Here is a 21310-nt window from a genome sequence, read left to right on the forward strand (position 1 = left end):
GACGACCGCCTCTGCACCCGCCCCTCCCAGCCCCCTCGCCGCAAGATTTACTCGTCTCTCGGCAACCATTCACCCGAGCAGCCAATCAGAGGGCAGCGCTGGCCCCGCCCCTGCCGTCAGCGGCCGGGCAGGCTGAGCCCGAGGGCCCGGCCCGGCCTTGCCCCGCCCCTGGCTCCCCTGGAGGGCTGGCTTCGAGGCGGGGCCCGGGCCGCGGTGGACGGGCGTGGGCGTGGCCAGGCCGTTTAAGAACCGAGGGGGCGGCGGCAGGACGGCTCACTCGGTGCCGCTCGTTTGGGGGCTGTAGTGACCGCGCCGCTCCTGCCGGGGGCTGCCCACGCCAAGGACCTCCCTCTGTCACCTCCGCTTCCACCGTCCAGGTGAGTCCCTGGCCACCTTTGTCCAGAGGCGCACGGGTGCTGGCGCTCGGCTCTGCCGCTACCTTGTGAGGGTCGGCCCTCTGCCGATGGGTGCTTGACCGAGCCAGGTGTACGGAGCTAGGGGTCTAGGGGAGGGCGGGGAGTCCGGAGTGGAGGTGCGGACAGGTGCGGTGATCCTGGGCTGCTTTCGCCTGCCGCTCCCTCCACCTTTGCGCCGTCCCGGAGGGCCCGGACGAGACGCGCAGGGAGAAAAAGCTGCAACCGAGACTGAAGTCGGAGCTTGGCAAACTCCAGCGAGTTCCTGCTCAGCGCTTCCCGACGGCGGGCTGGCGCCTGGGGCCTGTTCTCCGGGGTAGTCCGCCGTCCCTCCATCCTGGGCCTGGCTGATGGTCTCGGGCTCGCCCTTGCGCTCCCGCGGGCTCCGACGGGCCGAGCGCGAATTAGAACGCGGCGGTTTCTCCGGGCACAGTTGGAAACGCAGCGGGCAGGGGCTTGCAAAATTGTGAGCAGGGGCGGGGCGCTGCCCAGGCGTGGTGCCAGGGTCTGGGCTTGAACCGAGAGGGCGGGAGGGCGGGACCCCTCCCTGTCCACGGCGGTGGACACCCGGAGCAGCCAAGGAGCCCAGTGAGGGGTTGGTACGCGCGCGAATCCCGAAAAAGTGCTCTAGAATACGGCGGCGGGGACTGCGCCAACTTTCTTTTCTTCCCCCTTGGGGAATGAGGCTCGCCTCCTCATCATTAGGCAAAAAACCCCAAAGAAGTCTGCGAGAGTTGGATAGCGGTGCAGCGGCTGGCTCCGAGGCGCGTCGGCCCCGGGTGGTGTCTGGGTCTTGGGCTCTTTTACGCTCAGATCACAGGGCGAGAGGGGCAGTCAGAGGGGGCGGACCAGCCGAGACAAGCTGGCCGCCTGTACGCCGCGACAACTAGCGAGAAGCTCCAGGCGCGTGCCCTCGGAGTGCGGGGAGGCTTCCTGGTGTAGCGCGCCTATTCCCGGTAGAACTGGCTGTTTGGGTCTAGGCCGGGTTAAACCGGGCCCAGGGACCTCGCAGTCCTGCGCTGAGAGGTTTCTGCACGGCTCCCACTCACTTGTTAAGCGTGGGTTTGCACCCCTTTTTCACTCGAGATAAGTTATATGGGGGGTGTAACGTGAGTATTGTGAAGTGCAGAGTGCACTTGCAATTAACTCCTGTAAAACTTGTGTAAGTGTAGCTGGTATTCAGAAAGTTTAGTAGGGGCTTAGAAGACTGAGGTTTAGCAGGACGTTAAGTTAACATGATTATATCCTCCTGGGAGAAGGGGGGGAGGCATTGTTGTCTGTCTCAACTTATGTGCCTGAGTACTTTCTTTGGCTTGCCCGCAACGAAGGCAGGCACCTTGAGCTGGCAGAAAAGCTTAGCAAGAGTCGCGGTGATTACTAGCCCCTGCGGTTGGGATTAACAACAAGGCTGGCTTTTCTGAAGCACTCTAGGCGGGGGCAGCCATGGGTTCTGTCCTTTGAAATTCTTGTATTTCAGTGTGGATAACTTGTTACCTCCGATGTGTAGTTTACTTCAGATAACTGAAACCTTGTCTGTTAGTGGATCCCAACCTCTATCTTCTCAAGAGGGAGTTTTGGGGAGTAAGATTTGATATATTGTGTGTAATGATTTGGGGAAGCTGCAGGAAGTGTCCCCCAAACATCAGCTTTTGTTGTTTTTGTTGTTGTTGTTAAGTCTGTGCTAGGGGGTCTCTTAAGTTGTTGCCCAGTGAAGGTCCCTAATTTCAGAAGAAACTTTCGTGTGGGCACAGCACTGACAGCTGCTGGCTTTCTCCAGAGGAGTTTCCCCCCACCCCCGCAATGCCTACCTTGTATCCAGAGATGAAGTCTATGTAACTCTGAAGGAGAAAGACCAGCTCTTGGCCTTTTCTCCCCTCTCCCCAGAATGGCTATTAGGTGAGCCCCCTGGACTCTCCCCAGCTGTCCCCCTAATACAAGGAGGCGCGGAAATCCTGCCCTGAGACTCAGCCTCCCCCATCCACTCCTATCTCACACAGTGTGCGCATTTAGCCTAGTTGCCTTGTGTTCAAGGTCGGGCCAGAGTATGTACATCCTGCACTGGCCTTCAGAACAGAAAATTCTTCACACTTTTAAAAGTCCAAGGAACAACCTGGCAATGAAGATAGCTCACAAGTGCACCCTGGTGCCCTGGTGTTTACTATTCACCGGCCATGTTTGATACATGTTTGATGAGAAAACTTTTGTCAATGTGTTTTCTTAACTGCTCCAGCAAGTAGTACCCTGCCTTCCTCTGTCATCTTGGATATGTTCTATTCATGGAGTCAGCAGGAGCTCTGAATGGCTGTTAAACCTTTCTCATTACTGAATGGTGTTGGAGCGGCCCAGGCCTTGCTTCGTAAGTTCAATTAAGCTCATGTTGTTGCCTTTGGGTTTATTGATATCTTGGGTTTCTTGACTGACTCTGAGTTGTCCTGTCTTCCTCTGTGTGTGTGTGTGTGTCTCTCACAGGAAGCCATGCAGAGGCTGAGGTGTCACTTCAGAAAAAATATTACTGTGCTGGTGGTGTTAGATAAAATCTGGTGTGTGTGTGTGCACATGCACGCACACACACACACTCACGTGCACATTGTTACTGAAGAAAGTAACAGAAAAATGCCTTCTTCCGTCTTGCTGTGTTGACTGTAGTGCATTCGATGGCCATCAGTTGCAGACACCTTTGTGTTCCATCTGTGAGTGTCCATCTGTAATTCCATTTGGACACATCAACAGTGCTGACAATCATGTATTTCAGGGACTTTCTCCTTTTTTTTAAATGCTTCTTACTGGCCATATTACAAGTAAGCTTATATTTGAAATGTACATGGCTGCCCAATTATAGAAGGCAGCCTTATGAATGGCTTAGGATGGATAGCTTGTGTACAGTTGGCCCTGTAGCCTGTTTTTGAACTGTTTGTGAAGCTTCTTGGAACATTAGAAAAGAGCCAATATGAAGAAATAACTGCTGATGTTAAGCAACTCTCCATGCAGGGGGATTTTAGACCCAGAGCCGTTTGGGGACTTGGTCATTCAAGTACATAGTATTTCCTCTTGGATCCCAGTGTTTGAGTCACTAAGTGGTTAAGTGCTTCCTAGGCAGTGGTTTCTGCCAGGTGCTGAGGAGGCCAAGGCGATGGTATGCAAGAGGGCCTTCGGAAGCCTCTGGGTGCGGGAGGAGCTGGGTCGGCTTCAATTAGGCTGTGGAAGTGCTTGGGAGCCTCGGGTCAATGATGGTGGGGGCTGGAGAAGTTCTGTGCTCAATGAGAACGCCAGCCTGCCGCCAGCTTGGCTGCCTTTCGAGGGGACCCCTGTTATGTGGATTGTGGTGGTAGGCTTTACGTGGATGGGTGTTGTTCTGGTGGGCCAAGGCATCGGTGGAGTCTCTTTGGGGTCTAGAGTCCCAGCCTACAGTGCAAAGTGGTTTCTGGGTCATGGTTTTCTGCCGGGCCTCAGGGATATGGATCTGGTACTGTTGGCTGATGACTACTAATTAACCAACAGCTGAGGCTCCTGAAGCTCTTGCAGGCATTTCCAGCCCATGCAGCCGCCCAGGGCTCGTTCAGCCTTTCTGTTTTGGTGCTCACTCAGTTGCTCGTTCTGCTGATTCTTTCTCTCTTTTATCTTTGGTTTCCCACTGTCATCACTGACCTGGTTTAGGGGCCTGTGGACTGCAGCTTGGTAAGAGCACTGGCCCAGCACGTCTCTGCTCCTGACCAGTTGTGCTGCCCCAAGCATCTGAAACCCACTGCAAGCACACATGGGGGTTGCCCTTCCTCCTTTTCCTGATCTCTGTCTCACTAACTCATTCTTCCTCTTGTCTTGACCTCTCTTGGCTGACCCTTGTGCCTGCTCTGTTTGAACAAAGGAATGCTCCTCTTTCCTCCCCAGACATGACCATAAGCAGCTTAGGGGGCCCCACCCATAGGCTTCTGACCCCTCCCTGCTGTCTGCTTCTAGCATCCCCTTATCCAACATCTCCTCTTTGGTACTACTTTTCAGTTCAGACTTGTATTTTCTGTTTTTAACACTGTACCTTCCATGAGATGAGCTCACAAATCCCTGATCTGTCTCCATTAAAAGCTTCCTGAAAAAAACGTGACTCCACTTGCTGCGCCCTCATAAGGTAGAAAGACAAGGCAGTGCTGCTCCTGGCCTGGCTGCCCACCCCTGCCCTCTGCCTGCTACAGTCTGGGATGGGCATTAGGGTCAATTGCAGCTGCCTGGTGCTATAGGTGTTGGGTGGTTTTGTCAGTCCCATGGGATCGTTTAATGGTGACTGTCGTAGATCCAGAAGTGGTGGCTGAAGGGATGCCAACCAACTACCTGTCTTGCGTCTGGGCGCCTGCCAGAGCTGCTCAGCTAGGCACTAGCTCTGCTTCCAGGTGCTGGGAACCTGACACTGCATGTGGGTTCCCTGCCACGCCCAGGCCCTTTGTAGTCTTTATGGTCCCCGCCTTGCTGCCTTGTCCGCTCCCTTTGGTTGTGGGGACACAGGGTTCTGGTCTTGGCAGAATTCTTGCCTCTTCAAGCTTCAATTTCTTCATTGTAATAAAGGCAATAGCATAGGCCGCTGTTGGCCAATAGAAGAGGAGAAATGCATGAGTCTTCCAGAAGTTGAGACTTTAATATGCTGGGTTAAGCAGACTCATTAAATACTGTGATTTCAATGTATAATCAATATAAAAATACAAATGAGCCATTTTCAACTCCTTTTTTTCCCCACCAAGTCTTTGAAATACCATATGCATTTTACACTTGCAAAATTTGAAATGGCCTCATTTTAAGTAGCACATGGCTGCCGTGTTGGGCAGAGCACGTGAAAAACATGGGAAAACATTGGACTTTCAAATTCTGACTCTACGTGTGTGTGTGGGGCGGGAGGCAAGAGCTGAACAACCGAAGTTCTTGGAAAAGAGGATGATCCAAGGTAAGCCTTCGGAGGGCAGGGATCTTTGTCTCTGGTTTGCAGTTGTATCATAAGCTCCTAGAACAGTGCCCAAAACATAGTAGGCATCCAGCTAGGTGAAGGAATGCAAGGGAGGTGGGGTGTCTTGGCTGATGGCTGTGTACTGAGACTCATTCACCTCGTGACGTAGGCTGGACACCAGAAGACAGCACATTTGATTCTTGATGTGGTGTTCTCCAGCTGGTTTCTTTATAATTTTAAGGTAACATAACTTAAAAGAAGTTTGAATAAAATTATCTGAAATTAGTAGGGAAACTGGTGCTTAAATTATCAACAGCTACATCAGTGCTTTAAATTAGAATCAAAGTGTGAGAATAAGTGACTTTAAAGTAAAAAGTTCTGATGAGAGACCCAGTCACACTAACGCATTACTGCTTGGTAAATGCCCATTTGCAGTGATCCTTATGAAGTGCATTCTTAACCAGTGGTTTTACACATGGATGAATGCCAAAGACAAGGTAGTTTAAACAGTTCAGGTGAAGTTGGTGTGGGAATGGGTACCACCAGTCTTGTTAATGCCATCCACCCCAATTTCTATTAGCATCATTTTAATTTTTTGAAAGGCAGAGTTATGGAGGGAGGGAGGGAGCAAGGGAGGGAGAGAGAGGTCTTTTATCTGTTGGTTAGCTTCACATGGATAAATCAGCTGTGACTGGGCTATGTTGAAGCCAGGAGCTTCTTTTGGGTCTCTTACATGTATTCAGGGGCCCAGGAACTTGGGCTATCTTTTGCTGCTTTCTCAGATTGGAAGTGGAGCATCCAGGACTTGAACTTGAGCCCTTATGTGATGCTGGGTCTGCAGGCAGCAGTTTGACTTGCTATGCTACAGCACCAGTCCCTTAGTTAGCATCATAATGTCAGTGAGACCACTGACTGAGCCTGGTAAAATTTTGCTTGGGCCACTGCCATGTAGAGAATCTGGAGCCCAGATGCCTGCTGCTGCCTGAATGTTAACCCTCAAATAAAACATAAACTGGGTGAAGCGATGTGTGAAAGTAGCATCCACACTGGAATTGAGGTCAACTCCAAATTGGACACTTGTGACTGGGGTGTGTCTGTGTGTCTAACTGTGATAAGTGCTGCCTTTCAGTAATGAGGCATTGCTTGTCCCTTTGCTGATAAGGCCCAGGGATGTTGCTGTGACTAGACAGGACTGTTAGCCAAATACAGTCTTGGTTTTGGACAACCAACAGCTGTTGGAGGCTCCAACCCGGAGAGTGAGATGGCCAAGGGGCCTGCAGATGAGACCTTTGAAATCTGTGGGCTGTCAGCTCTTAAACGCTTCAGCTTGTGTGTAAACTTGGGCACTCTTACAGTCCACAGGCCGCCCTCCAGGAATATCCTGTCTTCTGTACTCTAGTACATCTGTAAAGCACAAGGACTGAATCTGTTTGGGAAGTCTTTTAAAAAATTCGCACCAGTGACATCTCTTTGATTGGGGCAGGGGATCGAGGCAAACAGCAGTAAGGGTTATTTCCAGTTCATGTTTTGTATGTAACAGTTACCGCTGACATGTTGAGAGAAAAAAAACCTGAAAGTTTTTGGACTCAGTGTGCATTACAAGCTGTCAAATTGTGATCGTGCTGATATTTACATTTGCAGCTACTTAGGGTATTCCTTTCAGCACTTGTATTTGCCTACGGTAATATCTGGCCAGTATTTTGATTCTGGTTTGGGGCTGTTTTGCAACCACCATGTTAGCTCTTCGAGGCTTATCTGTCCACCCACACTTGCACAGGCATCCTATTTTGCAAGGTGGGAAGGAGCTTTCTCTTGGGAGTCGTCATCAGGCTGGCATGTGTGGATGGAGTCCAGTCACTGATAACCGTTTTGACTGCTCATTGACATCAGTGGCAAGTTAGAGTTCTCGAGACCCTGCCTCTGACTCCAAGCTCCCAGAGCACAGTGAGGTGGCACTCTGTGCTATTCCTGTGGCTTGTCTCGGTTTTGATGCAGGACTCTACCGTGGGAATCGAACCAAGTTTTTTGGAGTTTGGTAAACAGCAGTTGTTATGTGGCCGGGAGGATGTTGAAAACCCTGAGAAAATCTGCTGATTCCCTCTGGCTGAGTGCGATTGAGCTGAGAGTGAGAAAAGACCAGCTGTGGAGTTGGCTGGTCCCTGCCTTGGGAATGGTTTCTCTGGGCACGGCTTGGTGTGGCAGCTTGGAAGGGTTACTTTTGTGAATGGAGGCCAAATGCACCATTGTGAAATGAACTTCTTGGGGGAAAAATTAATATCCTTTCTGAGAAAAAAAAATCATTTTGTCTACTATACTGTCTACTAACTGAAACTCTAACACCCTGTACATGAGACACACATGTGTGCCTCTGTTATCTGTAGCTGTTGTATGTGTGGGTGTGGGGCATAAAGGAGTGTTCAGAGCACGGCCTTTCCTGGTGTTGGATCCTAGCCCTGGTTAGGGAGCAGCTGGCAGGCAAAATGCTTCCTCAGCTTGCCCTCTAGGTCCTAGATAGCTTTTGGCCTTCACCCTTCCAGGAGTTCAAGGAGTCAAAGAGGTTTCTCTTAAAGTTCTGTCTATAGCCACACTGGCTTTCCTCCTTTCTGCTCACTTCATCTGCTACCACCTCTGTCATGTGTGTGGGGGTGGGGGTGGGGGGCGGCATTCCTGTGGGCCATCAAAGCACCTGGTCCTTCTTTGGTGGCTGACAGAACTTCAAGTGTCAAACTTGATGCAGGTGGAGAAAGCAACAGGTGTTTGGTCTCCAGGGCAGCATTTGCAAGTTCAGCTGTCAGTTCCAGGCCATGTCTGTTTTCAGTCTTGGTTCAGCTCTGCTCTCTTGGATGGTCCTGGGAGTCTGGCCATCTCTGCAAAAGTCCCCATCTTTCCTTAGTGGGGATATTCAGTGGGTTTCTTGGAGCTGAGAAGGTTGCCTTCCTGTCTGCAGAGCCTGGCCTGTTCTGTGGCTTTGTCAGCAGCTAACACTCCTGAGTTCCCAGCCATGAGGGCCAATTCCAGCCAGTTGCCTGAGTGCTCTTGATCAACATCAGCCCATCCCAAACATCCAGTACTGTTGTTTTTCCTGGTGATGCTTGCTTGGCGCGCTGACTCTTCAAACCCCTCGCATTGCTAGGTTCACTCTCTTCTGGACCTGCTGTATCTGGAATCACCATCTGCAGGCAAGCTGGTGGGCACCTTGGGTTCCCTCAAAAGGTCAAATCCTGGCCTGCATCTCCCAGCCATTGCTTCTTTACCAAATTAGCATAACAGTTACGATCGTAATGATTTGGAGAGGAAATTTCTATGAGGGCAGCCATTGCAGATTTCAATTCTGAATACTACAGTTTTTGGCATCTGCTGTTGCCATCTGGTTTACCACACACAGTGGTTTTAGCACATCCAGCCATAATTCCCTGGGACCCACTTATGAAACGTCTCCATGCCTTCCTTCCTCTTCCTTCTGCATTTTGCCACCTCCTGGCTGGGAGTACCTGAGCACCTAGCTTTTTCTCAGGTCCTCTCCACCCTACCTCACCCCCAACACAAGATGCAAAAGCAATCTGCCTGCCTGAGAGGAAGTCTCTTAGCATCCCATATCCACCCTGGGAGCAGATGTCCCTGGACAATTTGCAATTGGCCCATTGTCTTTGTCTGTTTTTGTGTTATGGGTTCCTCATCTTCAAAGAGGCCATCACTGTAGGAGTGGAACAGGTGATCCAGGTACAGCCCTGTCAGCACTGTGTCAACCTGTGTGTTTAGCACATTGTCAGTCATGGCTCATAGTTGCTACACATCACATTTGGTTTCTCGTGGCCCTGTGAGTGCTGCCCTTTGCAAAGCCTTCGGGGGACTCAGTGAATCCCGTGGGACAAGGATGTGGGCAGGACTGGTTGCTTGTTATGAAACCACTGATGTGCAGGCTCATTAAGAAGTAGGAATCCCACCTACCAGAATCAATGAATTTTCTTTCGTGGTATCTCTCTGAGGTTGCCCATAAACACCTTTGACAAAAGTAGGCAGTGAAGGGTTATTATCCACAATGATGTTATGGAGCATAGGAGGTGGCTTTTTTCTTATTTTGCCATGTTTGTTTCAGAGGAGTACTTCAGTAGCAGCAAGCTGTCCCAGGGCACTGTGGGTATTTGTTTGGCAGGCTCTCTATCCATCATGGAGACTTTGAGCTTGGTGGAGGAAGTACCCAGCTCCACGACTTCAGGCACTGGCTTGGGGTAGAGGACTTGGGGTGGATGCGCTGAATCGCTTCTGAACCTTATTCCTGGCTCTGTGGAAGGAAGCAGCTGTAAGAGTCCTCAGGGTGCTTGTGAGGACTGAATGACAATTGAGATGAAGTGGCTCACGCAAAGCACTGTTGCCATTGTTCCTTATCCACCTGGGTACTCTTCAAGAAGCAGGCCTGCACGCACGTGGGGTTCTCCTTTCTCACTAAGAGCAGGATAGGATGCGAGGAGGTGTCTTGGTTCCCGCTTTTACATCTGCTCACACCCGCTAGGCCTCTGCATGCAGTGAGGTAGTCTGTTTTGTGGAATGTGCCTTCTCTTGCCTGTGGGGGAGAAGAGCTTTTGTGGGAAGACCTGCAGGTACATGGGGCCTCTCTTGGCTGCAGCCAGGGATGACAGGTGTCTTTGTTCCATGGATGCAGTCTGGGTTGAGGCTTGGCCCATTGCCCATAGATGACTTTTTTTTTTTTTCACCCTGGCCTGGAAGGCCCATGCTTTTGAGAAAACATCCAAATACAGTGAAAGGGAATTTTTGTCCTCAGAAGAATTGCTGAAATGCATTTACATTTCTTTGTGTTCATTTTTTAAAGTTTTTTGTTTCTCTGAAGGGCACGTGGAAGGGCAGGAGGAAAAGAGACAGAGAGAGAGCACACTCTTCCAGCTGGAGCTGGGCTAGACAAAAGCACAAAGGTGGAAATAATCTAGATCTCCCACGTGGGTGGTGGGGATCCAACCTCTTGAGCCATCACTTGTTGACTCACAGAGTGTACAGAGTAGGAGGCAGTGTTGATTTGACCTGTGACCTGTATGCAAGAATTACAAATGCTGTCAATACTGTCATCTCCAATGTGTGTTCATCTGCCCCACCCACGCATCTACCTTAAGTTTCCTGTCCCCCTCCTGCTGCCACAGACTCTGTCTCCCTGTTTCTTTGAGCTGAGTGGCTAGTCTAGGGAGCTAGATAAATTGCATAGCAAGATTAGAGAAAGCTTTCTCTTCCTATTAGGGCTCAGATATGGGTTTTCAGATGAACCTGCTTATGTAGCTCTGCCCTAGCTGGTGGGAAATGATAAAGTAAGTTTGACACTGGCTTTGTCCTTGGGCTTGGCTTAATCTTCAGGACTTAGTTGTCTTTCCCATGCTGCTTTTGCTCCTTTTGCTGGAAACCCGTTTTCTTTCAATGTGTGTATTCTAGCTTCCCGCTGCAGCCAGATATGGGAAGGAAAGGAGGCATTCAGGGATCCCTGGGAAAAATGTGTCAAGAATCAAACCTTTAAGAAGGACCACGTAGATTGACCTGGGAAAGCAGGTGGGTCTCCTGAGTTGTCAGAAGGTGCCTGAATGTTCAAATCGGTGACAAATCATCATTCCCATCTGTCCCTGCCTCTATGGTGACTAGGCTTCCAATCAGTAGCAGAGAAGCAAAGCACAGAGTTTGAAATTAGGAGACCCCGAGTCAGTTTTTCTCGTCACTGTTTTGTGAATTCTGCCAGCTAGAGTTTGCCTGTCGCTGGGGCCCTTCATGAGTTTGGAATGTGTGTCCCATGTGATTCTTTTCTGTGGGGATTCTATGGCTGTTGATTTAAAGTGGTTAATTAAAACTGAAACTGGTAAGCGAAGCTCTGGTGTGTTATCTAAGCACTGAGGGCCTCTCACTTGATAGATTTATTCTGGTAATATCAGTGTTTGTGTAAGGGATTTGAAAATGAGCTTTTGGTATGTGAAAATTGTGTGCATGAGTGAAGGAAAATGAACTCTTTTAAAAACAATATTTATTTATTTATTTATTTATTTATTTATTTATTTATTTATTTATAAGGCATGGACAGAGAGGGAGATGTGAATCTTCTATCCCTGGCTCATTTCCTAAATAGCCTCAAACTCACACTCTGATGTGGGGTGCTGGTGTCACAGGGTGTGGCTTTGCCTGCTGGGCCGCCATGCCGGACCTGGATGAACTCTTCCTTCAGAAGCGCTGGATTTCCTTTAGGCTCTGCAAGCTGAGCATTTTGTATGAACTGAGCCTAAATGTGGACCTTCAAGAAATCGAGCTCCTCTTTATTTAAAAGATGGCACACTGGGAGGGTTCAAACCGTACCATGGGCTTGGATATACACTACTTCTCCAAAAGTAGAAAAAAATCTTGAAATTCATTCATGCAAACATCTTCAGAGTTTAGGGAGGGTCTGGCGCAGTGGCCTAGTGGCTTGAAAGTCCTCTCCTTGGAAAGCACCTGGATCCCGTATGGGCGCTGGTTCGTGTCCCAGCAGTTCCACTTCCCATCCAGCTCCCTGCTTGTGGCCTGTGAAAGCAGTTGAAGATGGCCCAAAGCCTTGGGACCATGTACCCGTGTGGGAGCCCTGGAAGAAGTTCCCGGCTCCTGGTTTCAGATCAGTGCAGTACTGGACATTGTGGTCGCTTGGGGAGTGAATCTTTGGACAGAAGATCTTCCTCTCTGTCTCTCCTCCTCTCTGTATATATCTGACTTTGCAATAAAAATAAAATAAGCCTTTAAAAAAAGAGTTCGGGGAAAGTGTATCCTTTGAAAAAAAACTATGTATGGATTTCAAAGATTGTTTTTCCTTTTTTTTTTTTTGCAGCAAAATTTACTTTTTAAACTCGATTTTCCATGCGTTTTGAAATGTTTCATTTCCGTAAAACCCTGGTTTTTGCTTGAGAACTTTACCTGGAAGTTGCCTGTTATGTGATCTTAGATTCCTTAGGAAGCATTTATTGTGTTCATTCAACTTCTCATAACTGTAGCAATATTCAACAGTTCCGTGCAGGTTGTTTGAATTGAGAAATAGCAATTCTATGAAAGGGCAGAAAATTTTGGTTAACATAATGGAACAAGATGAATTGGTTATTCATATTTTGAGACAGCGTAGGTTTTTAAAAAGTAAACAGCAAGTATCTGTTAAGATGGATTTATAGAAATTTGACCACAAGGCATTCTTGTGGAAATACAACACCCTCCCCTATCCACTCATATAGAGATCCGTGTTTTTGATTTCCTTAGCACTTGAAGATGGGAATGGGACCAGGGGGAAAAAGAGGAATAGAAGAAATTAAATAATGGAGCAGATGAATAGTAGTTCATCAGGGAAAGACTTTAGCACATAAATCATAAGACCTTAATTTCAACTAGTACATACATATGTTCTGTGTTCAAAGGACACAAAATTAACTTTTCTTGTCTCATCCCCTTATCCAAAGGGATGGTTTTTGGTATAGGCTGGACTACTTCTTATATATCTATTTGGAGGTTTATGTGCTTGTAGAAGGATTAACTTCTATGCACTGCTTTGTATTGGCTTACCTGCTACTGAATCGCTTTTTCTCTGATTTTTGACATTTATTTTATTTATTTGAAACGCAGAGTTGCAGGAAGGAAGGAGACAGAGACCTTCCATCCACTGATTCATTCCCCAAATGGCTATGGTAGTCAGGAGCTGCTTCTGATCTCCCACATGGCTGCAAGTGCTTAGACTGTCTTCTGCTGTTTTACCAGGCACAACAGCAAAGAGTTGGATAGGAAGTGGAGCATCCAGGACCTGAGCTGGTGTTCATATGGGATGTCAACATTACAGGTGGCATCAATCTGTTATGCCACAGTGCTGGCCTCTGCTAATTAATCTCAATAAGCACTTCTCATTCTTACAGAGAAAGCAGCTGCCATTCTCTTTAACAACTGTATGTGTGACCTGTTGCATCCATGCCGCAAATCACTTACTTGTTGTCTTGTAAAGGATTCTTGTAGCTTTCTAAATAATTCTTGAATGTGTGATTTTGAGTACTTGCAAGTATACCTCTTGGATGAAATGCAAGATAGTCTGTCTTATGGAGAGCAGAATTGCCACATCAGAGCATGTGCACACTTGAGTGTCACATTGTTCTTGAGAGAGAACCCACGGGCGCTCTGTTAGAGTTGACTCCTTCCTCACATAACCAGATCTATTGATCTTTGCTGCTTTGGGAGGTAGCTAGGATATACTGAGATGTTCAGTCCTCCCTCCCCGTAGGTCAAGTGTGCTATATATGTGAGTCACTGCTGCATCCCTGGCCTTTCTATATTTCTGATTTGTTGGAACTCCTTATTATCGAGGCAATGAGCTCCTTCCCTGATGGTACTGATATTTCCAAGTTATACTTCTTATTTTATTTATGATATTTTACCACTTACTTTAACTTTCTAGAGTCAAATATATTTTGTGACTCTTAGGACTGCCTTTTCTGTTTATAAATTCCATTTTTCCCTAGTAATTGGAATCCTGTCCTTTTACATGTACATATTTGATCTAAGCAAATATCTTAATTTAGCATGAGATAGGGATCCACTTTAATTATTTCATCTATTAACTAACCAACTCCCTGATACATTTCCCCTCACTATTTTGAAATGTCTCTTTTGTTATATACTAGACCTTCCCATGTGGTTGACTTTATTTCTACATTTAAAAAATTCTGTTCCATTGCTCTGCCTTTTCATTCACTGTGGTATTATAATAACTCTTATAGGCTAGGATACATCATTCATTTTCTTAACTTTTGCTGACTTTACCTGCCCTTGCTCCCATGTAAACCTCATAAAGTTTCATCCAAAAACAGATTTAGACTCTACATTTACTAAAAATTCAGATTTTAAAAATATGCAAAAATATCAGTTATGTTGTTTCCCTTCAAAGGAAAAAAACCACAGCTTCCAGATTCTCTTTGGTGCCTTGATGCTCCTTAAGTACTATTGTTCTGGAGTACCAATATTCCTGACCTTAACTCTATATGACCAACAACTCCCTAAAAAATGAAGCATGAATCAGAGGTTCTACCCATAAGTGATTCCACTTGAGCAACATTACTGAGATTCTAGGGCACTCTCAGAATTGTGTCTATATCCCATATGGTGTCTCTGTTGCTTCTCTGTTGCTGTGTGATGTCTCATATCTGTAAGAGGCACATGGGTCTTGCAAGCATAACAGGTGATAGCATCAAATTAGTTGTACTTTTCTAAGATTTGTTTTTATTTCAAGGGCAAATTCATAGAGAGAGAGAGAGAGAGAGAGAGAGAGAGAGCACTTCCATCTGCTGGTTCACTTTCCAAATGGCTACAATGGTTGGAGCTAAGCTGGAGCTAAGCCAATTCAAAGCTAGGAGCCAGGAGCTCTCTTCAGGTCTTTGGGGCAGGGTCCAAAAGACTTGAGCCATTTTCCACTGCTTTCCTAGGTCATCACCAGGGAAGTAAATGGGAAGTGGAGCAGTCAGGACTGAAGCCAGTACCTGAGTGGGATGGCAGTGCCATTGGTGGAGGCTTAGCCTGCTATGCCATGGTGCCAGACTCAAGCTAGTTGTGTTTCTATAGGTGGATCAACATACCTGGCAAAAACTCATCTCTTCCTGTTATAGTCAGACTAACTATGACCATAGTTTCCTATAAAGGCTGAATTCTTTTAAATGGCACACATGCCCTGCATGCTCATCATAAAAGCAGTCACAGAGAACTACAAAGTGTACAAAGAGCCCCTAGTCTGGCTGTAGGCCAAATGCCAATCATCATCTTCCCTAATGTCTTGTCACAGATTTTGCTTGATGTCCAGTGGTAGGATGCTGTCAGTAGCCAAGGACTTTGGAATGCTGTGTCAAGTCTTCACCCTTCCCAGTATCTGATATCCTAGAGTCTCTGTAGCAGGTGTTCAGCTCCCCCATTACAAGCCTAGATCCTATGGAGTGTTCACCTTCCCCTTCACTAGGTCCCATGGAGCCCTAGGGTCTGACTTGAGGAGAGGCACAGGAAGCCACTGGGCATTGGCAGTCCTTAGCTTTCCCTCAAACCTGGAGTTCACATTGGTTCTCTGTTGCCTGGTTCTCCTCTTGCAAAGTGAGCTCTGCTCTGGCCTTTTCTGCCCGCTCCCTGCCATCTGCCTTTGTTGGAGGTTTCTTCCTCTCCCGGAGTTGTGCACACTGCTCACTGCCTTGGGTTGATGGTCTTGTGTTCTCATTTTTTGCTGTGATAGGAGCTCCCTGTGCCCAGCAGTGCCCAGATGGGAAGTAGCAGGCCTGGGGAATCAGTGACACTGAGGCACGGTCTGAAATTCATGTTGGAATGTGTGCCAAAACATGCACACACTCAAAAGCAGCAGCTTCTGAACAATGAAACTGCAGAAGTCACTGGGATGGATTTTGTGTGTGTGTGTGCAGCAAGGCAGAAAGCCTCAGACAGATTGGAAAATCATTCCCAGTGAAATCTGAGAACAGCACTGGCCCTTTGTTTCGGCTTTTATATTCATCTGGGAGGCATTTGGGTCCACAGGAATGCACAGTCACCTTGGTTTTCTAGTGTATAGAAAATATGTTTTTTTTAAAAAAATCATTATTGACTTATTGGCATCTATTAGAGAGGCAGAGTGACAGGGGGAGAAAGAGAGAGAGAGAGAGAGACATAGAGAGAGACATGAATATTTTCTGTCTAGTGGTTCTCTCTCCAGATGCCTACAACAGCCAGATCAAAGCCAAGAGCCAAAAACCTCATCTGTGTCTTCTCCTTTGGCCACAGGGGCCAAGGCACTGTAGTCATTATCTGCTGTTTCCCAGGGTACACTAACAGGAAGTTGGATCAGAAGCTGGAACTCAGACCATCGTTCCAGGAAGGAATATGGGCATCCCAAGCAGAGGGTTAGCCTGTTGTACTACGACACCCATGGACTTCCAAGATGCATTGTTTGTTTTTTTGTAAAATACAATGGAGTTGAACATTTTTGGAAACCTCGTTATTCTAGCAAGTACAGTGTTACAGGTGTCATTTTTCTTTTACTCCTTAGTGATAACTTTATTCTCCTTAGATTACTCCAAGGTGCTGGTTTCAAAATGCAGCTGAGTGATCACACTGCTCTGGGGACGTTTGGCATATCCTGTGTGAGGCACCTTAGCAGGGTAGGATGGTCCTATCACCCAGCTGACCTCATCTGTTCTTGGCAAAAAGGAAGTGTGTGTGTGTGTGTGTGTGTGTGTGTGTGTGTGTTTCAGGTACCAACCAATTCAATAGGGAGCTAGGGAGCCAAAAGCACAAGAGGTGACTGCCACAAAAAACAGGGAAATCTAATAAAACATCTAGGGCCTGTAGCACCACCTTGACACAGACAAAACAAGCCAAGCAGCAACACATCCCTTGACAAAGTCTTACAGTTTTCCCAATTGGTATAGTGTGTGTCTGCACTCTGTCCTTCCTCTGAGTGGGCAGTCTGCTGCATGTATTTAACATGTTTCATCCTCAACAGCACCACTGAGCAGAATCATCTCCCAGGAAAATGGATGTCCTCTCCGTGTTCCTCCAGCTGCTTTGCCATGGCCAAGTGCATCCTAACTCTGTTTCTTATTCCCTCTGTTTCAGCTTCCACAACCAGAACATCCTTTCAAGATGGCAGAGGAGAGTAACAGCACCAACACCAAGGACTGCCTGTCCTTCAGCGTGCTCAACTGGGATCAGGTGAGCCGACTGCATGAGGTCCTTACTGAGGTCGTCCCCATCCACGGCCGAGGCAACTTCCCAACTTTGGAGATAACCCTGAAGGACATTGTGCAGACTGTCCGTGTCCGGCTGGAGGAGGCAGGCATCAAAGTTCAGGATGTCCGGCTGAATGGCTCTGCAGCTGGCCATGTGCTGGTCAAAGACAACGGCCTGGGTTGCAAGGATCTAGACCTGATCTTTCACGTGGCTCTTCCAACAGAGGTGGAGTTTCAGCTGACCAGGGATGTGGTTCTCTGCTCTCTCCTCAACTTCCTGCCAGAGGGCGTGAATAAGCTCAAAATCAGCCCGATCACACTGAAGGAGGCCTACGTGCAGAAGCTGGTCAAGGTGTGCACGGATACCGACCGCTGGAGCCTCATCTCCCTGTCCAACAAGAACGGAAGGAATGTGGAGCTCAAGTTTGTCGACTCCATCCGGCGTCAGTTTGAGTTTAGCGTGGACTCTTTCCAAATCATCCTGGATTCGCTGCTGTTTTTCTACGATGGATCCAATAACCCCATCTCGGAGCACTTCTACCCCACAGTGATCGGGGAGAGCGTGTATGGGGATTTTGAGGAAGCCCTTGACCATCTGCAGAACAGACTGATCGCCACCAAGAACCCCGAAGAGATCCGAGGTGGGGGACTGCTCAAGTATAGCAACCTTCTTGTGCGGGATTTCAGGCCCACCGACCAGGAAGAAATCAAAACCTTGGAGCGTTACATGTGCTCCAGGTTTTTCATTGACTTTCCAGACATCCTGGAGCAGCAGAGGAAGTTGGAGACCTACCTGCAAAACCACTTTGCTGAAGAAGAAAGAAGCAAGTATGACTACCTCATGATCCTTCGCAGGGTGGTGAACGAGAGCACCGTGTGCCTCATGGGGCACGAACGCAGACAGACACTGAACCTCATCTCCCTCCTGGCCTTGCGCGTGCTGGCAGAACAAAACATCATCCCCAATACTACTAATGTCACCTGCTACTACCAGCCAGCTCCCTATGTCAGTGACGGCAACTTCAACAACTACTACGTGGCACATCCTCCAGTTACCTACAGCCAGCCTTATCCTACCTGGCTGCCCTGTAACTAACCCTGAGACCTGAGGGTTTCTGCCAGGGGAACCCCCATAGGGCAGGGGCTCTCAGGTAGGGGAGCCTCCTTCTAGATGTAGGTGTTTGGCTTTTAAAGGGGAACTCAGCTCTGACTCTGCTTTCTTTGTCATTGTGTACCCAGTAGAATGGGTCTGCAGTATATTATGAGCCAAACCTAGAAGGATCCGTACTACAGTGTCCCCAGGAAACCTGCTATAGGAAGCGTGACTTTATCCACATCTTTGCAAGAGAGACACCAACATGTCACGTCCCAAATATTAGCCAGTGGGGCATTTGAGCTCTGTGCAATAAGCAAAACTTGGGGAGAGCTCAGGCAGCCTGTGAGAAGTGTGGAGCAACTTCTCACTGAAGCCTAGGCTGTGCTGGCTCATTCCTGGGGTCCTGGGCAGTTGCAGGCAAATTGTGACATCAGTCTCTTCTTGGACCACTGTTAGCCAGGCAGGAAATGGTAGACACGAGGGTGCTCTTGTGACTTAATTTTTGTTCCGGGGACTAAATTGCTTCTGTTTAGTCCCCAGCAACAGAGCTGAGAATCGCGTTCATCAATAAACCAAAGCCAATAGCTGGAGAATTGAGATCTGATTGGAAGTGGTTTATGGTTGAGATGCTGTGCTATCTTGAGGAATTGTGAGATACCGATGATGACTTTTCTTGAAATGTAACTTGAAAACAAAATAAAATATGGAACTTACAGTAGAATTGTGGTAGTGGTGGGGGGGTGATGATTGTAAATAGGAAACATGAATGTTTGTGTTTTTTTTTTTTTCTTTAAGGAAGTCTTTCTGCATTACATGTCCCCCCACCCTCCTCATCAACTCTCCTTGGCTGGCTTTTGTTTTGCTCTAAGTCTGAGGATTGTGCTGTGTGTAGATATTGTAGTAACTGACATGAGGGTATTCCCATGTTTTAATTGGAAACCCATTTTAGTCACATTCCAAGTATGACAAGTTATTTTTATGTTTTTTTTTCTGGAGTCCTTTGCCTAATTTTTGTTTATTTTTTGTGTTTTCTCGCTTTCATTTCCCTGGGAAAAAAATAGTGATTTTCCTTCTCTGGGTGTTTTTGACAGCAAAGGAGTTCAGGAATTTCAGTAGAACTAAGTGACCTGTGGATTTACTTTAGAATCTGACCTGTCCCCAGTCTGTGTGTGAAGGTAGGGGTGTAAGCGTGAAGTCTAGCCTCACGTGCATTGATTCTCCCGAGGCTCTTCGAAATCATTCCATTGTCTCTTGGGGAGAATTGAGTTAAGGACAGTTGCCCTTATTGTGGGACATTTGATCATACTTGTTTATATTCTGCACTTTAGAAGGAAAACAGTGTTAATCTCTAGTCTAATGCAAGTTTAGGAAATGGGAGAGTTCTAGGCTACTGTTGCCTTTGCCAGTGGAGTTAGACAAGGGATTCTGTGTTTCGAAAGCTTTGGGTGGGATCTCTTAGAAAGCATCACACTGGGGTATCAGGGGCAAAGAAATGAATGCCAGACAGCTTGTGTTTCTAGGTGATGTCATTAAATATGTGCTCTTGACTTTTATTTTCTTACTGTGGCCATTAAAGTCCAATGCCCCCTGTGATTGCTTTCTCCTTGCCTAGAGCAAGGATGGTATCTTTAATGCAGAAATGCTTACCAAAAAAGAGTGGTTTACCTTTTTTCATAATTTTTTTTTGGAATGTGATTCTTGGTCCTCTTAGGTAAAAGACATGACTGAACTCCAAGGTTTGGTTAGCTGGTATCCATGCTGTGCTATGGTAGGCGACTTCAGGCCACTTCTTCCTGGAACCAGCTCCTGTTTCCCTGTGAGCCTTGAACTCATTGACTTTGAGTCAAGATCAGCTCAATATTTGAGGACCTAGGTGCTTGGGGGACAATGAAAAAAAATCCCAGTCCTGAAAAGTTAAAACTTTAAAAAGTTGCCATTGTAATCAAGTGGTAACATATTTGCACAAACATGACTGATGTGTTTAGCCAAAGCTTTGAAATGTGATGAAGCTACCAAACATAAGTACTTGCTAACAGAAATCAGTATTGCTTTTGCATGGAAGGCTTTGCAGATCAGGATATGAGGCACCAGATAGGACCCTCAACAAGTTATTAAATTTTCAGTTTTCTCATGGAGATCATTCTGTTTGTCTCTCCCCACCCTACCACCCTGATGTAGCAGTAATCTTTAAAGAATGAAAAGAGGTACAGATGTGAGAAATTCCTAGCCCCCTCGTTTATTTCCACTTCTGGCTATCTTGGTAGAATCTCTTCTGACCTTTCTAAGTCAGCTCAGCTGTTTTTGTAGTTGGACAATGGACATGTTTTCTAGAACCTTCAGGGCTAAGAGCTGTACTGACCAAAGCTGCATTATAGCACACAACCCCTGGACCATTTGCTCTATGAACCTATTGCTAGCTTCAGAATAGTCTAGGTAACCTTGAGTGTCAGGTGTGTGGAAATTCTAGCTGAGACCTCCCTTTCATACTGCTCACCCAAGCACCAGATACTCTGAACTTGAACTAAGTCCAGTAGTTCTTACTATTTGTGTGTGCGTGTGTGTGTGTGTGTGTGTGTGTGTGTGTGTTTGTATGTGCATTGAGCAACATGAAACTTGGCAGTGGCAGAGGGCACTAAAGTTTAAGTGCAAGTTCTAATCTAAATTTAAGCAGTTTCTCATTAGCTTCAGGACTCTGAGCTGTTTTCTGCAGGTATGCAGCCTGTTTTCCCAGTTTTTGCAGGCAGGAAGAAGGAAATGGTAATCTTTTGTCAAGACAGAAAAGCACACACTAGGATCTTTTAGGCCCACATCTTACTTTGGCAATAAGATGCTATTCTTAAGAATTTCAATGTGGAAATGAAAGTCTGTATCTCAGATCAGAGTTCCTGATGACTGATAACTGTGTGTAGGATGTGGTGTGGCCCAACCTTTAGGTGAGGCTAAATTTGGTTACTGAAATGGGTCAGATGTAATTTGTCATTCAAAGTTCCGCCCCCCTCCCCCCCCAGCTTGAGTTTTCCTTGGAGATTTGAGTCATTGAGCTATGTGTGTGAACTTGTGGTGATATATTAATAAATCACTCAGATCCTGAATCTGCGCTTACCCTTCAACCTCGCCTCTAGCACTAAGTCCTTACCTTCTTGGT

At 47.1% G+C, this 21310-nt stretch overlaps 1 protein-coding gene across 2 annotated transcripts; it reads left to right on the forward strand.

The window, feature by feature from the left end:
* The first annotated feature begins 118 nt into the window (after window positions 1-118).
* On the forward strand, window positions 119-20949 carry TENT5C (terminal nucleotidyltransferase 5C). Of its 2 annotated transcripts, none has more exons than XM_004581866.3 (2): window positions 119-377; window positions 16957-20949. In XM_004581866.3, the coding sequence occupies exon 2, from the start codon at window positions 16984-16986 to the stop codon at window positions 18163-18165; it is 1182 nt and encodes a 393-aa protein (XP_004581923.2). In that variant the 5' UTR covers window positions 119-377; window positions 16957-16983; the 3' UTR covers window positions 18166-20949. The 2 variants fall into 2 exon arrangements, with proteins under 2 accessions (XP_004581923.2, XP_058516098.1); XM_058660115.1 differs by lacking the exon at window positions 119-377 and adding an exon at window positions 7214-7286.
* Window positions 20950-21310: the final 361 nt, after the last annotated feature.

Source organism: Ochotona princeps, chromosome 2, assembly GCF_030435755.1.
Source record: "Ochotona princeps isolate mOchPri1 chromosome 2, mOchPri1.hap1, whole genome shotgun sequence".
NCBI lineage: Eukaryota > Metazoa > Chordata > Mammalia > Lagomorpha > Ochotonidae > Ochotona > Ochotona princeps.